The 17,082-nt window shown below is 37.6% G+C and overlaps 1 protein-coding gene across 1 annotated transcript in view; it reads right to left on the bottom strand.

Moving 5' to 3' along the window:
• The window catches only part of SMCHD1 (structural maintenance of chromosomes flexible hinge domain containing 1), a 90,730-nt gene that overhangs the window by 39,613 nt on the left and 34,035 nt on the right, over positions 1-17,082 (bottom strand). Inside the window, exons 18-23 of the mRNA XM_050890867.1 lie at positions 12,751-12,828; positions 12,549-12,668; positions 5,941-6,085; positions 5,616-5,712; positions 2,320-2,392; positions 489-628 (exon numbers count right to left, since the gene is read on the bottom strand). Coding sequence (XP_050746824.1) covers positions 489-628; positions 2,320-2,392; positions 5,616-5,712; positions 5,941-6,085; positions 12,549-12,668; positions 12,751-12,828 — 653 coding nt within the window. The remainder of the gene's footprint in view (positions 1-488; positions 629-2,319; positions 2,393-5,615; positions 5,713-5,940; positions 6,086-12,548; positions 12,669-12,750; positions 12,829-17,082) is intronic.

Here is a 17,082-nt window from a genome sequence, read left to right as displayed (position 1 = left end):
TGGGTTAAAAAAAAAAACTATATCCAAAAGGGCACAAGTTTTTTACTTCCAAAAGCCACAGTAACACCTCCATTCCCTTCCGAACTTAGATAAGTGCTTATGATAATAGTCTTATCTAATATTATTTTTAGGGACTAGACTTGCGTTTTCTTGTCTAAAAAAATCAAAAGCGGTATGAAGTTTTTTTCCTGAACAAATTTTAGCATTGTATATGGCAAATATGACCTAAAATACCTTAAAATTGTAGCTATATATCCTCACATAATTTTCTTTTCCATTTCTAAGGCCAGGTTCCTCTGATTCTGAAATTTACTGAATGACTCATAATAGATGAGGCAAGAGAGTCACAGTTATGGCTACCAAGCTACAGAAACTTCAAAAATTATTAAAGACAATAAATTCTATCTAGATGCCAAAACAGGCTCTTTTCCCAGCCCTTTAAAAGCAAGTCTCAAAATCCTTATGACACATAATGAAATGCAGTTTACCTTACAATGAACTATCAACTTTGGCTGTGCTGTTATATTTCCTGATTCATCCAGTACTTCAACCTGAAAGGGGAAAGCTGTACCATTTTCAATCTTTAGAATTTCAGAATCTGGTTTTACTTTCAATTGGCGAGGAGGGCCTGTAAAAATGCACAATTGCAGAACAGTGGTTACATTTCAGATAACTTGTGAGACACTGGATTTCAGTTTTTGCTATCTCAAAAAGTTTTTAAAGCCAAGCTACCAAGATATTTGTGGTAACTAACCATTTAGACCAATTCAAGTGTATTGGTTTATGCCGAGAACTTCTAGACACTTCCTGTCCTTCAATATATACCACCTGCCAATCTTTTGAATGAATTCAGTAAGGAACAGTTGAGACAAGCATGATGAACTTCAGCATATACAAGGTGTAAACACATGATATAGTGCTATTTACGTACTACACAGATTGACATTCATCAAAAGAAACTTGGAGCTTTCTCCTGACATGTTAAAACCAAAGATACTAATATTGAGATATCTGATCAATCATGATGTGCAGCAGTTTAATTACCAAAGCCACCACAGCTATAACCTGTATGCAAAGAAAAGCAAAAGAAAATTTTGTTGGCATCACTTGGATAGTAAAGTGAAGCTATTCAAGTCTACCCCCTGGAACATATAATTGTTTTATCAGTTTTAAAAAAGAGAAGGACGTAATAGATTACTATTAAAAGACAAGTTCTGAAGGAACAAAGAAGGCCATTTTTCAGAAACATCCTTTATGCATCATTCATTAAAACTTCCATTTCAAACTCACTGGTTGAAGAACAGCAAAGACTGAAACAGCTTTTATTCACTCCTTCCTGAAAAAACAGCTTTAAAAGCCAAGGATAAGTTCAATGAGAAGAAAGAGGTAGTGAAGCATCTCTACGTTGCCAAAAGCAAAAGATTCTAATGAAGGATGAAGTTGCCTTCAGTCCAAGGTAAATAACTAAGCAATACACAATACAATCTGTCTCAAGTCAGATTGTTCCACTCCATTTTCTACATGAAGCCTTAACTCCTCAAAAGATAAAGAATAATGGAATAAAGTGTGCATTGTTGGTCTAACAAAGCTTGAAGTACACAATTTCTCTGCAAAATGAGATGGGAAAGCCTAAAGTTTGGTAACGTGGGAGGCCAAGAATCAGCCTTCAAACTGTATCTTATCTCCGAAATCCAGAAAAACCAGGTAACAAGGGATAATAGGTATCATATAAGGGAATCCTCAGTATCAAGACATCCACAAAACATAAAATTCTGGTAAGGGCAGTGGACTTACAGACTTCTATATTCCTCTCTTGCATTATGATAAAGTCAACATGTAACACTAAAAATTTCAGACAGAATCCCAACTGCCAAAGCATCCCCCCTTCGCTGGGGTAAGAAACTGAGCACTTATTCATTCACAAGATGTTTTCTACAGGGAGAATAGGTCAATGCAGATTAGTACAGGTTAAAGGGCTTAATGCTGAAGAAAATTGAGAAGAAATTCATTCATTCAATGGAGCAAGGTTAGAAAAAGATTTAAAATAATTAAACAAAGAAGTGAAAAATCAGTCTCAAGTAAGCAGACAGATTCCAGCTGCTAGAATAATAGACAAGATTGGGCTGTGAGTTTGATGTTATTCCTGCCAAGAATGACATGCCCTTAGCTTTATTTAGTTTCAGTCATCACTTGGATGAGCTAGAATATCCCTTTTTATGCCTCACTAAATATTTTACCTTCTTGGGAAAAGAAGCATTTCATTAATAGTGTCAGAATAAAGTTCAACAGAAATTCACTAAATATTTTAAGGATACTTACCAGGCTGCAATCTTATTTTAAAGATTTGTGTGTCTTCTTTCAAACCAGGAAGAGTAACCTTCAGATTGAAGTTCTAATGAAAAGAATATTTTAAATATTAACCTTAAACAAAACCAGATCATAAATTATCTCCCACAGTCATGTCAATTCATATATATGTAAATTTCAGAAGTCTATCCAAATTTCCTTGCACTGCTACATAAATCAAGATTTTTTTCCTGTACTAAAATCTGTCTTTTTCATGTTATTATTCCCAGAGACATTCAATCCACTATTTGCACGTTAAACTATATGGTTCTGAAATCATTAAAAGCAGCTATTATAACTTGTGGTTTCCTGCTTAGAAGCTGTTTTAGTGGGGGGAAAAAATATATCAGTTCAAAAAAAAAAAAGTAGTTTTAAAGAAAGGGTCTGCAAGTTTATTATTGTGTTCATTACTCCTTAGCTAATTGCCTGAAGCAAGGCACCACAATTACTATCCATCTCTTCTTTGAATAAGGCCATAAGAAAAACAACTGCTGTAGAACTGCATCACTAAAACTGACTTTCACATTAAAATTAGAGAATGAAGAAGTCTAATCAATAATCTTAAAAGCTCCAACTTTAAAAAACTAGTTGCAGATATGCTGTATCACTGCAGATATGTGAATTTCATTTTATATATTTGATAGTTGAGAATATTTAGTTGCAATTCATGAATTGTCATTTTTACACATTCAGAAATGCTGCCTCTGGAAAGGTTTAGTTTCATAATCCTGGGTTGTGCCCTTCCCATGCCTGACAGGGTATGTGCAATATTAACACCTTGTAGACTGGATGAAAACAATCAGGGAATTCTTTTGGTTTGCTGGGTAACAGAAGCAGAAAGTACAATGAGGCCTGGACAGGTGCATCACAACTGCAGCCACATCAAACACATGAGCTGCCCAGCTGATGGCTGGCCACACAGGTGCATGAAAACTCTCCAGCTCTGACCAGCCAGGCAACCATACTGGTCTGCCTGCAAGCCAAGCAGCATGTATCAGCTGGAGCCCCATTAAACCAAATGGTGAATCATGAACTCAAGTTACATGTTGGGGGACTGGGGGGAAAAAAAAAAAAAAAAAAAAGAAAAAGAAAGGGGGAAAAGAAGGGGAAAAAAAAAGATAGGAAATAAAAACATAGGTAACCAGTATAGCTGATAGCTGCCATTTAATGTAAGTTGAATTCCTCAGTAGCTCATTCAATCAAGCTTTGTATTCATGCACTAGCCACTCCTCCTATGCTCCCCTTCTTTTAGTTTCAACCCTTTTTCTGCAATACTAATTTTTTACTTAATACTCTCTTCTTAATACTGCACTATTTTCTGCCTCTAATTAATAATTTCACATCTTTAACTTCATTCCTTTTAATCTTTCAACATCTGTGTCCTCTAGGGAAGTTCTTTTCCCTTATCCTTCATGATCCCTATCTGCTTTCCTTTTGCTTTCAAGTCTGCTTCTATGTATACTGCAGTACTTTAAAATTAAAAGAAGAATAAAGAAATACGATTTTCCTTTTTTAAAAACTCTGTTCTTCATCCTTCTCCTGACTGTATTTGAAATCCTATAAGGTAGCAGTCTTCTTGATATTGCTTACACACTTGTCTTAAAATTTTCTATTTGATTCCAGGCACAATCAAAACACCCTTCTCTCTGTCTTGACTGGTTTGCGTGGAATTAAATCAATGACTACAGAAGTAAATGAAGTCTGCTTTCTCTTTCTTCTCTATCAGTGCTTCCTTCATTGACGACTGTGATATTCTGTATTTCCTATCTCAATCACGTTTCTCTTCTCCATTTAGCATGATTATTCCTTTGACATTTTTTTCCTTACTCCTTTCTCCGAAAAAAAATAATTTTTTCCATGCTCTCCATTTCTTCCTTTTTGTTCTCTCATTCACTTTCTCCTTCTAAATTCTTCCCAGAGTCCTATTATTAGCTGTTTCTCTGAGATATTTTAGCTGTTCTGCTACCATTTCAAAATCAACTTTTAAGGTGCTGAAAATTTCTCCTATGTTCTTCTCTGCTTCTTATTTTAAATTAAGCACTGAAAATTACACTGTATTTATGTTTTAAAATTATCTGTTGTTTTTAGTCTGTTGTCCCACCATCCTGCTTTTTGCCATTATTTTTCATTACCATCTTAAACAGTTCTTTTTTCATATAAATTATAACCGCTACTTTCAGTGCCAGTTCCTGTACTGCCTCCAACATTTTATGCAATTAAGCAACGTGAGAAAATAACAGCCCTTCTTTTCCATTACTATGGTATGGTATTATTTCTGTACTGCAAGTTCCTTAAGGGACTCTTGGTCTTGCCCCTCACCAAATTTATGTCTTGCCACAGCCTGGCACTTTGCCCTTCACCTTAAATTCTGAGCTTTACCTACGAAATTTATTACATTCAACACCCTCCAGTTTTCAATAAGCAGGTATATGCTCCCTCTTCTCTATACACACCTTTCCACCAGCAACATTATTTGCTTTTTTCTAAGCAACAGTATTAACAGTATACTTCAGCTACCTCAGTTCCCAGCTTTGTCTTTACCAAGGGAGACTGCAAGACTAAATGAAAGGATTAGGACCTGGTTAGAATACTGTGTAAATATGCCATATACATGATTTTAAAATTATTTTTTAAAATCTTCAAATCTATATTTATCAGAAGCATTAAGATCTGTTTTATGAAAGAAATCTTTTTAGCATGTAACATATGTTTTTGTTTTTACAGTAAATTAGCAGCTTCACTAGGTGCTGACAATCCATCAGTAACAGGTTGGATTTCAATGACATATTTGCCACAGAAGTGAAAACAGCATTTTGGAAATGTCTAGAGAAGCTTGAGTAGTTACCATTCATATTAACTATTACTACTCATCGTCTCAACTACAAGAATGAAAGATTTCAGTGCTCCCTATGCTATTTCAGTGCAAAAGTCACCAGGATGATTTGGCTTAAACCAATTTCAGCACCAGTTTAAGCTAAGACAGCTGATTCAGCATGCTGGGTACACTCTACTACACACCCATGTGTTGCTCAGCCCCTCCAGCTCCAGTCCCATCAGCTAACAGAGTGCAGCTGTGGGAAAGACAAATTGCTCCAGGTAGAGCTGTAAGAGATCATTTGAAAATATCCCAAGAAATACCTGTAGTCATTAGTGTAGACAAAACTTAGATAACACTATATGACAATCCATTTTACACAAAAATTATTTGCTCTGTGTTGTTGGGGGTTTTTTTGTTAAATGTTACTTCAAGTTTAAATTCATTAGCCTACCTTGCCCTGGCAACTATTTATACAGCCTTTAGCAGTGACACCCTTAATGATGCACTTTGTTCCTGCAGTTATTTCTTCATACTGCAACGTCAATCCACTAGAAAAATACATAGAAAACAAAACAGAATCAATTTAAAAATAAACAGAGTGTTTTAATATACAAGATACTTTCAGATATTCTTATGGAAATAAAAGCAAAAATGCCAGTTAATTTATGTGAAAGTTATCCAGTATATTACTCAGAGAAACCCCAAAGAATTACTATATTAATGTCACATGAAGAAGGGACAAAAAAAAAAAAAGAAAAAAGATATGGTTGAATTACCTAGCTTCAAGAATTGGTTTAATGTTAGTTGTCAACTGTGTTGCATGACCAAATTCATCCTGCAATTCCAAAGGAATATTAAAAGGTACTCCAACTCGAAAAGGAAGCTCCAAAAGACCAACTGAAAATTTCTCTGGTTTGCCCTCTAAGAGAAAAGAATAATACATTTTTAGGAGGAATTATGTTTGTTCATTGGCTTTTTCTTAATTAAGGCTACAACTAAGTCAAGTGGTTTTCAGCCTCAAAGTAAATAGGCTGTTCAGAATACTGCTGTAACCAAAATCATGGTTTATTGATTGATCCTCTTTTTTTAACTTACACTAACATAAAAACAATAGTTAAAACGTAATAGCAGTAGACTACGGTATAAGAAACATTACAGGACAGCCAAAACTTCCAAAGTACTTAGAACATCAATACAGCATCTGAAAGTGGACAAGTTCCTTGTGGACAACTTTTCTTAAACATTTAATTGCTTTAATTCTGTTAAAATAAAATCATTCATGCAACAAAACTATCCCAAATTTGAGAGATAAAGATGAGTAATGATGCGTATTTGAAAAAGAAATGAGTGCATCCTTCCTGTAAAATCTGGCCTCATTAGACTGCCTCCAATTAGGCAGTAAAAAATGAGACCAAACAGAGCGGTACAAATGGGAGCTTGTAAATCAGAGTAATGTTTTGTGGAATCAAACTGTCTTGGCCAAGTGGCCTTTGAAAAAAGAAGCAATACAGTGCTAAGCTAAATGGTAGGTAAATATCCTATCAAATTATTTTGGACTCAGATTAACAGCTACTTTCACTACCTACAGGTGTCATTATGAGGGAGCTTCTTTTGCACAAGAGATGTGAAAATCATGGAGGGAGGGAAAATGTTAACTTGTATTGGCCAAAATTATTTCTCGGTTACAACAACAAAAAGACCTCAACCTTACAGTGTTTACAATTTTATTTACAATTGAATGATAAAATTGTAAAATGATTTGACAAAATAACAGTAAAAGAACTTCTGCACTGTCAAAGTGAATAACTACCAAAAGAATGTGTCTGAACTAAAACCACAAAACTTACAGATTGACTTAGGACGTTCAGTTTTAACTGACATTTATGTTGATTTTTTAGCTTACCAAGAACAACTATAAACACTGAGCAACAACCTGCTGTTAGAGAAAGAAAATAATTTGTTTCTCAGACAAAAGAGCTGCTGATTTCAGTTTAGATTAATTGGTCTTTTCTGGAGTTTTACAATCTATATACATAAAAGGTCACACAAATGTTAATATTTCGGAATAACGAGCGTCAGGATTTATGGCTGCCTCTGAAACAACACAAAACATTGCAAAAATAAAGACTTGAAATATTCACTTTTCAAAACTGAAGATACTAAAAATGTCAAATTACCTTCTGACTAGATAAAAAAGCAGCAACAGATAGCAAAAGTTGCTTTTGTTACCCCTTGTGTTAAAAGTACCAAACTATTACTTCATTAGATTTTGAGTGTATATTCCTTTCCGAGGAGATTTGTTCATTTCAATTGTTATGGCTGAAGGAATCTTTAATTGAAGGCTGCCATGCTGGGGAAAAGCCACAATACTATTGAAAAAGAATTTTTAAAATACAGAATGCAACTTTCCAACTTTTAAGATTCTCTTTTTGCTTTGATAAAGAGATAAAGAAGGAGCAGACAAGGTTCATTTATGTATTCGTTCAGAGAAAGAGATCTTTTTTTTTTCTTCCTTTTCTTGGAACTTCACAGAAGTATCTTGAGACTTCAATGCCAGGTTTTCAGACTTACGCTTAAATAATTACACTTTTCAAGTAATGCCAAACATTTTTTCTGTATTATCGTACAAGAATACCTCTTTCTATTCTGCCAATAATACTTTTGCAGAAGCTTTTAAAAGAATATGCTACAAAGAACTCTTTTCTGCCTAAAGGGTTTGCATTCAAAGCCTCTAGTTTTGTGGAAAAAATAGGAGGCTACCAAAAGCATCTATTTTTTCTTGATCTTCTGGAAACAGATGTCAGCTCTACCTCCCAAACTTGTGATGAAAATATCCATTTTAATATTAAATGCAAAGGAAGTAGTATTTTTTGTCTTCCCCCCTCCCTGTCCCCCTTGTAGATAAAGCTCACAGAATGGTTGAGGTTGGAAGGGTTCTCTGGAGGTCACCTTATCCAACGCCCCTGGCTCAAGCAGGGCCACCTAGAGCTAGTTGCCCAGGACCGCATCCAGACAGCTTTTGAATATTCCCAAGAATGGAGACTCCACCACCTCTTGGGCAACCTGTGCCAGTGCTCAGGCAACTTATGCCAGTGCTTGGCCACCCTCACAGTGAAAAAGTGTTTCCCAATGTTCGGAGGGAACCTCCTGTGTTTCAGTGTGTGCCCATGCCTCTGGTCCTGTCACTGGGCACCACTGAAAAGAGTCTGGCTCCATCCTCTTTGCACCCACCCTTCGGGTATTTATAGACATTGATAAGATCCCCATGAATCTTCTCTTCTCCAGGCAGAGCAGCCCCAGCTCTCCCAGCCTTTCTTCGTAAGAGAGATGCTCCAGTCCCTTCATCATCTTCATGGCCCTTTGCTGGACTCTCTCCAGTATGTCCATGTCTCTGTGTTGTAATGCAATGTTCCCAGAACTGGACACAGTACTCCAGTTGTGGCTTCACCAATGCCGAGTAGAGAGGAAGGATCACCTCCCTCAACCTGCTGGCAACACTCCTCCTAATGCAGCCCAAGATGCTGTTGCTTTTTTTTTCAGCAAGGGCACACTGCTGGCTCATGTTCATCCTGTTGTCCACCAGGGCCCCCAGGTCCTTTTCTGCAAAGCTGCTTTCCATTCAGTCGGGTGCTTTCCATTCAGCCTGTACTGCTGCATGGGATTGTTCCTCCCCAGGTACAGGACTTTGCACTTCTCCTTGTTGAATTTCATGAGGTTCCTGTCAGCCCATTTCTCCAGCCTGTTGAGGTCCCTCTGGACGACAGCACAACTCTCTGGTGTATCAGCCACTCTTCCCAGTTTTGTGTCACCAGCAAACTTTCTGAAGGTACACTCTGCCCCATCATCCAGATCATTAACAAAGACATTAAAGAGCATCGGACCCAGTATTGACCCCATTGACCCCTGTGGTAACCACTAGTTACTGGCCTCCAACTAGACTTCGTGCCATTAATCACCACTCTCTGAGCCCAGCCATTCTGCCAGTTATCAATCCACATCACTGTTGGCTCATCCAGCTCATACTTCATCAGCTTCTCTATGAGGATCTTATGGGAGACAGTGCTGAAAGCCTTACTGAAGTCCAGGTAGACAACATCTACTGCTCACCCCTCATCTACCAAGCTAGTCATTTCACCATAGAAGGTGAATCCATGCTAACTACTCCTGATGATCTTCTTGTCCTTCATGTGCCTGGAAATGGTTTCCAGGATTAGTTGCTCCATCACCTTCCCAGGGATCGAGACGAAGCTGACTGGCCTGTAGCTCCGTGGGTCCTCTTTTTTACCCTTTTTGAAGATAGGAGTGACATTTGCTGTCCTCCAATCATCAAGCAGTTCTCCCAATTGCCATGATTATTCCACTACCGACAGTGGCCTCACAATGACATCAGCCAGCTCTCTCTGCCTCATGTGTGCACCCCATTGTGGCTCATGGACTTATGTATGACCAGTTTGCTTAGGTATTCCCTGACCTGATCCTCCTCCTCCAAGGGTATATCTTCCTTGCTCCAGACCTTCTACCGGTCTCTGAGGCCTGGGATTCCTGAAGGTCCATCTTGCTAGTAAATATTGAGGCAAAGAAGGTGTTCAGTATCTCAGCCTTTTCCATGTCCTCCGTCCCCTGCCTCATTCAACAGTGGGCCCACGTTTACCCCAGTCATCCTTCTGTCAGCTATGTATTTATAGAAGCCCATCTTGTTGCCTTTGATATCCCCTGCCAGGGATTCCAATTTCAATTCCAATTGGACTTTGGCTTTCCTAACCCCATCCCTGAATGCTTGGATAGTGTCTCTGTATTCCTCCCAGCTTACCTGTCCCCGCTTCCACATTCTATAACTTCTTTTTTGTGTTGAGTTTTGCCAGGAGCTCCTTGTTCATCCATGCAGGCTTCCTGGCATTTTTGCCTGACTTCCTATTTATTGGGATGGACTAGACTTGAGCTTGGAGGAGGCGATCTGTGAATATTAACCAGCTTTCTTGGGCCCCCTTTCCGTCCAGGGCCTTATCCCATGGAACTCCACCAGGCAGATCTTTGAGGAGGCCAAAGTCTTCTCTCCTGAAGACCGGGGTTGTGAGCTTCCTTTTTGCCCTCCTTCTTCCTTTCACGATCCTGAACTTTACTATCTCATGGTCACAGCAGCCAAGGTTGCCTTCAACCTTCACATCTCCAATGAGGCCCTCCTTGTTTGTGAGCATGAGGTCCAGCATAGCACCTCTCCTTCTTGGTTCCTCTATCACTTGAGTCAGGAAGTGTCAGGAATTGTCTGGAAAAAGTCTCCTGGATTGCTTATGCCCTGCTGTGTTGTCCCTCCAGCAGATATTGGGGTGGTTGAAGTCCCCACGAAGACCAGGGTCTGCGAACATGATGCTGCTTCTGGCTGTCTGTAGAAGGCCTCATCTCCTTGTTCTTCTTGGTCAGGTGGCCTATAGCAGACACCCACTACAGTGTCATCCACACTGGTTTGCTCTTTAATCCTCACTCATAAGATCTCAGTTGGCTCATCATCCATCCCCAGGCAGAGCTCTATGCATTCCAGCTGTTCAGTTACATAAAGGGCAACTTCACCTCCTTGTCTTCCTGGTCTGTCTTTCCTAAAGAGTCTGTATCCATTGCAACATTCCAGTTATGTGAGCCATCCCACCACGTCTCCATGATTCTAGCAAGATCATACCCTGCTGTCTCTAACTCATCATGTTTATTCCCCATGCTGCATGCACTAGTGTACATGCAGTTCAGAGAGGCACCAAAACATGCTTATTTCCCAGAAAGGGTTCTGGCAATTTCTCCATAATGGTGCCTTGCAGGCATTTCCTTGCATACATGCAAATGCTGGAGGTGAGCCCACTTCAGCCCTATTTTGTTGATTTTGTTGATTGTGTCATTTTTCTGTCACATCACTCCAGGCCCTTTGCTTGTCAACCATGTCCATCACTCCCTCACAGGGCTCCTGGTAACTCTCTTCCTCCTCTGTCATTCCTAGTTTAATTTCAGCTTGGTTTTTGCCGCTTCAGAAAAAGGCAAAGTCAGAGCACGGCAAAAGGGCTGAATAAAACTCTTCCTTTTGAACTGGAGACTGAGAGCCAGAGACCAAGAGAAGATCTATTTTTTTAATGTATGTAGGCCAGAAATTTTTTGATTACTATATGCAAGCACATTTACACAAAAGGATGAGTCTTGGTGGTAAGATGGAGTAGGGGATGTATAATCCGTAGTTAGCATGTATTTTTGCAAATTAATTTAGCAAGTAAATAACTACAGATTTTCTTTAAGATTAATTATGATGTATAGAATGAAAAGTACAGATTTTTTTTTTTTTTAAATCCCATGAAATCTCTTTTACAGATAACATATTACTCCTTTATAATTTAAAAACTAATTGTGTTTCATATTTCTGGACAGAAAGAGCAACTTCAAACTAGTCTACAGCTTTACCCTTTTTCATAAATATATGCCTATTTTCCCTGGAAATTAAGTCTTTTCAGCAGAAAGAAATAAAACTTCTTCAGAGAAAGGCTTATAAAGAAAAACTAACCAGCCACTAACAGATAAATGCACACAAATAAATTAGGAAATAAATTTAACATCCTAGAGGATGAGAGAAACAGGACTAGCAAGGCTGTACCAGAAACATGATGTAACCATACATTGTGTATCTTAGTCTTCAACAGTGTCATTAAAATTGGAATCCATTAATTTTCTTGGGAAGATATGATCAGTCATATACTATTTTAGGCCACATACATAGATACCAGAGTGTATGGCAAGAGAGAGTAACATCAGACATATTTAACAGTATTATTTCTATTCTGGTATTCCAGTAAGTATTTTATGATGGTTAATCCAAAGATACACCCCCCTTATAACTGAATGAGAATTTAGTTTTGCATAGGATTCTTCTTTTAATTTAAAAAAAAAAAAAAAAAAGATACCTCCATCTCAACATGCATATTTTAAATGCATAACCTATTTTTGAATGAGTTTGTCTCTGTGGTTTATGCATGAAAGTTGGCCTAATGAATACTAGTTTTATGAAAGAATATTTATCCTAATGGCATCAGGAAAAAGGGTGGTTCTAATTAAGTAAAAGCTTATTTTTATTAAGTACATTTAGGAAAGTTCACATCAGGGAAAAGCTTTTGATTCCATCACCACTTTACTTTTTTGTAAAACTGACTGTGTAGCAGAGCCAACACGTTACATGTGAGATCAAAACCTATTAGACAAAGAATTATTTTTTCCTGAAAATACTTCGTATTTGACATGCAAATGCTACTTTTCAGTGCTGAAAATTAGTTCTCAACTAAAACATAAATAATTTTGATATGCCATGAATCAAATAGAAACACTAAAAGTAGAAGAAAATTGGCATGACTGGAATTCTTACCTATAATAGTAAATTTAAATATTTTAGATGGTAGAGGCCTTCCTGCATAAGTGTCTGCATTACTTTCATTCAATACTACTTGCAGTTTCAAGGTGTAGTTCCCAAGTTTCTGAAGATTTTCTAAACGGAAATACAAATACAATTAGAAAGCAAAAAAAGTAAAATTATAAATAAACTGAAAATATTGCATATGTGAACTTACCCATTTTTTTAAACCAGTATGGCCATTTACCTCCATGCTGACTGATATGGGAAATTATTTCTTTATTCCCAGTAGGTGCTGAAAAACAAACAATTAGCTACATGTATTTAGATTTTACACCATAATTCTTCATTTTTTCAAGTATTACTATCAGTCATTATTAAGTATTACTATCACTTCTAAATCTAATAAATATAAATTCAGCTTCACAATCATGTTGATCACAGCTAGAAAAATGAATTCCCTACCTAATCCCATTTTAATTAAAAATTGCTAGCCTCAGACACATTAAACTGAAAGTGGCAGGTTTGTAAAGTTGAATTCTATTAGCCCTTTTGTTATATGTTCCCCATTAAGTCTAAGCAGTTGTAGGCTGTGCACTCCACACTGATCAACTTGACAAATGACCATAACAAATTAGCTTAAATGGGAGCAACGGTAAAAATATGCAGTTTACTGAGTGTATAATCGAGGAAAAAAGAACATTCCTTTTTTGCTCCAAATTATTGCATCTGTCTTTATAAAAATTTCTGCAGCATTAGGACACATCCAAAAAGAGAACACACTGAAACTTTGAGGCAATTTTTTAGTGACTGGTTCTACAAGCTAAGGTAAATACAGGAATAAGACTTATTGTTTGAAACTTCAAGAGGCATTAATATATTTGTTTTTCAAAATATAGTTTAGAATAAATACAGAATGTGACTGCAATAAGACTACACAGAATAAAAAGAAATGCAGTAAAACCATACATTGTTCTACAGCTAACTACAACTGTTTCAGATCCTGTTCTTGTACCAAATTGCATACATAAGATAAAGTAACAGCTATCATTTTCTTAGGTATATTTCTTTGAATGTGTAATTCTGGAAGTATTGGGTTATTAAAATAAATTTTGATGGTGTTTTGTAGTAAGAACTAATTCAGTTTTCTATATTGGGTTTTTTTCCACCTTTGGTAGTTACTAACGCTGAGAAAACAGAACTACTCAAGTAAATGCGGTTTTCCTATTGCAGCATCAACTACCACCAAGTTAAACTGAAAGTCTCTCTGGATTATGCAAGATGCACACCTGGAAGATACACACCTTTCTTCTTGTATTGCCCCAATATAGACTGATAATCTAAGGTGGAAATTTATCTATAGGAAGTGAAGAAAGTCTACTACTGTGCATAGTGATACACAAAAGATGACAATAAAACAAATGGGATTTTGGAAGAGAACAAACGAGAAAACCCTAGGTTTTAAAGGCAGGGCTGTTATGTTCTGATGTTCTCTTCTGAAAGAGGAGACAATCCCAAGAGCAGTTCTGCACAAGAAAGTTATTGGGTATGTCCAATGTTGTTGTTGGGGTCTCTGTGATGAAAAAACATCCTGATGTTTTATATGAACAACAGACTAAATTATTTCAGTGGAGCCACATGCAAAGATTTAGAACTTTCTTGGGAATTTCTCCATTTTTTCCTTTGCTAGAGGAAAAGTCCTTCAAACACTTTGTATTAGTAGTGATTAATGAGCTCTCCTCTTGTTTTGCTAGAAAGCACTATTAGGACTTCCTAACCACCATATTCTGTTCTTGACACTTCCACAGAAACATATTTATGAATATTACCAGTATCCCTACATTCACTAAGATACGGAAGGCTGCACTTGGTGCAAACTGTGTACAGTAAACAGCTCAAGAAATTAAGTTTTTACAGACACTGTAGGGTTTTGCAAAAAATACAAACCTGAGGCTAAATTATTTACATTTGGTTGTTTTTCTCACACAGAAACAGAAGAGAATTCTCATTCATTGTTGCGGGGTTTTTTTGTTTATTGTCTGAAACCTTTTGGAAACAAATGTTCTTCTAGAGACAAAAGGCACCTTTTACTCACAGGATTACTAACTATGGCATCAATGTTTGCTTCTCATATGAACAAGGTTTCCATGCATAATATTCTGAAAACAACGGATAACTAAATGTCCCTGCTATGGTGTAATATAAATCCATGGAGGGTACAGACAGAGGAAAAAAACGTCTGTAATTTTGTTTCAAATGACCTATTAATAGCTGAGAGAGAGAGAGAGAGCGAGAGCAAGAGCAAGCGTGAGACGCATCTGAACAGTATCTCCCACCGTGGTTTACAGGAGGGAAGTGGCAAAATAATTGTTTGGTCAGAAGAACAGTCAACTAAGTTCCAAAATAAATACTTCAGTGATGAAAACAGTTTGCTGAAGAGCTCAAAAACCTGAAAAGATGCCTCACTATCGCCACAGATTGCCACAGCACCTACTTGAGTATTTTAACAGAGGTACCTGCAATTTAATTGAGTAATCAGCAGTGATTTAAAAATAATCTTCTGAGACAGAAATGCTTATTTCTCAGCCTCACCTTAGACAAGAACCACCCAGGCATGACTTTGAAAAAAAAATTCCCAGAACCCAGCTTTCCTGGCAGCCCCCTTCCATCAACCCTAACCTGAAATTTTAGAGTGAGCCTTAAAGAAACAACCCACTGATGGCCTGGGAAAAAACCCAACACATCCAAACAAGCAAAACCAAAAACAAACCCCACAGCCCTGTTCTCCTGGCAGTCCATGCCTCCCTTTGGCAGACACTTTCCATAGGCAGTCTCTTTCTCCTACTCTTTCATTTGGTAGCTCCTTTCTGTTCCTGCTCCACCTAGACTCTTCAGCTTTCTCCTTCTCTCAGCTCTAACTCATAACCCCAACCTTAATTTTTGGCCAAATCTTACAAGCTCCACCTCATCATGGCCCAGATAAAAAACTTCTCATATCCCAGCTGTCTTGCCAGCCCTCGCTTCCCTTGTCCAAACCTTGGACAAGGTGCTCCTGCCACAGCTCAGACAAGAAGTTCCTCACAGTCTTAGTTCTCCTGCTATCCCACCCTTTCCTTTGGCAGCTCCTTCTATCGCCACCGGACCCCTCGACTTTCTCATTCTCTCCATCCTAACTTTGAATCAAACCTTGTATAAGGCTCCCCAGTAACAGACCAGATAAGAAGTTTCTCATAGCTCAACTCTCTTGGCAGTCCGCAGTATATTTTGCCAGGTATTCCAGTCTTCAAAAGCGAAGAGAAACTTTTTGTACATTATAAGATGTTTGCTGTTGGCCTTCATACGGGTGTAACCACTTTAGTGCAAATGAGAGCTTTATATTGTAAGAAAGACTAGGGGTTTGAGTTTGACAGGTGTGCCATGCCCAAACTGTCACTTACAGGACTTATTCGTTGTTCTGGTGAAGAACAGGAGGATTACACTAGTGAGTCCTAAATTGACTAGAGACAAAAGTTAAGATAGGAAGCAGTAAAAACAGGTATAAGTACAAATTTCCATCAATGAATCAGAGTGGTCAGGAGGCACAAAAGGTCCGAAGATAAGACTTTTCAGTGATCAGAGGCAAAGGGCAAACCTAATTTTATTTCTCCTAGCAACAACACTGACAAAACACCATGCCTCTTTCAAGTTTATACATCCTGAAGTTGTGATGGTCTACTTTAGTTAAGGTTGCAAAACACTGATTTGTCCCCCAGGCTGTTGGCAAATACAATCTGATAATCTGTATCACGTGAACACGTTTTTTTCAATTCCAACCTCTTTATGCCCCAGCACACTACCTTGGACAATTAACATGCACAGCAGACGGTTCCCATACAACAAGTGCCATTAAAATATCATGTGTAGTCTTATGACATGTATACTAATCTGAAGCTAAGATACTTCGATTCGGTTTCCTTTGACATATATCACTACAGTAACCTCACTGCTTCAGAAAGGTATTTTTACAGCTCTTATCAGATAAAGGAATTGGATTTTCCTACTGTATATGGAAAGAAATAAGGCAAACAAGATTTTAAGTTTCTATAAATTTCAAACATATTTGATGTGCAGGATTGGAATCTAATAATGTTCTAATTCTGTGTTCAGCACACAACTGAGTAATTTTGGCTGCCTTGGAGAGAACACAATTCTTCAACAAATGCAATGCAAGAATATCAAGTGAAGCACCCATAAAATGGAAACCACAAAACACTAACCCACAAGAAACTTGATTTTTTTAGAATTCTGAAGTGACTTTACATTAGATACTAAACAAGTCTGGTCCCTACTTTTATGCAGCTCACGTGAATTGCTATGTTAATTACAGAAACATTATCCATTTTAACCATATTCTTATGCATATTAAGTAGACAGCCTGGAATTGATAGGCCCTCCATACATGTGACAGAAGATGTAATCTTAATATAGCATTAAGACATGAAACATTTGGCATGCATTGAAGCAATTGTCATTTCATGAAACGTGGCTTTGGAGTACTACATGCTCTGAT

The sequence above is a fragment of the Gymnogyps californianus genome, chromosome 2 (genome assembly GCF_018139145.2).
Source record: "Gymnogyps californianus isolate 813 chromosome 2, ASM1813914v2, whole genome shotgun sequence".
NCBI classification, from domain to species: domain Eukaryota; kingdom Metazoa; phylum Chordata; class Aves; order Accipitriformes; family Cathartidae; genus Gymnogyps; species Gymnogyps californianus.
Note: the sequence above shows the minus strand (reverse complement) of the source record. Positions and strands in the feature narration are given on the sequence as shown.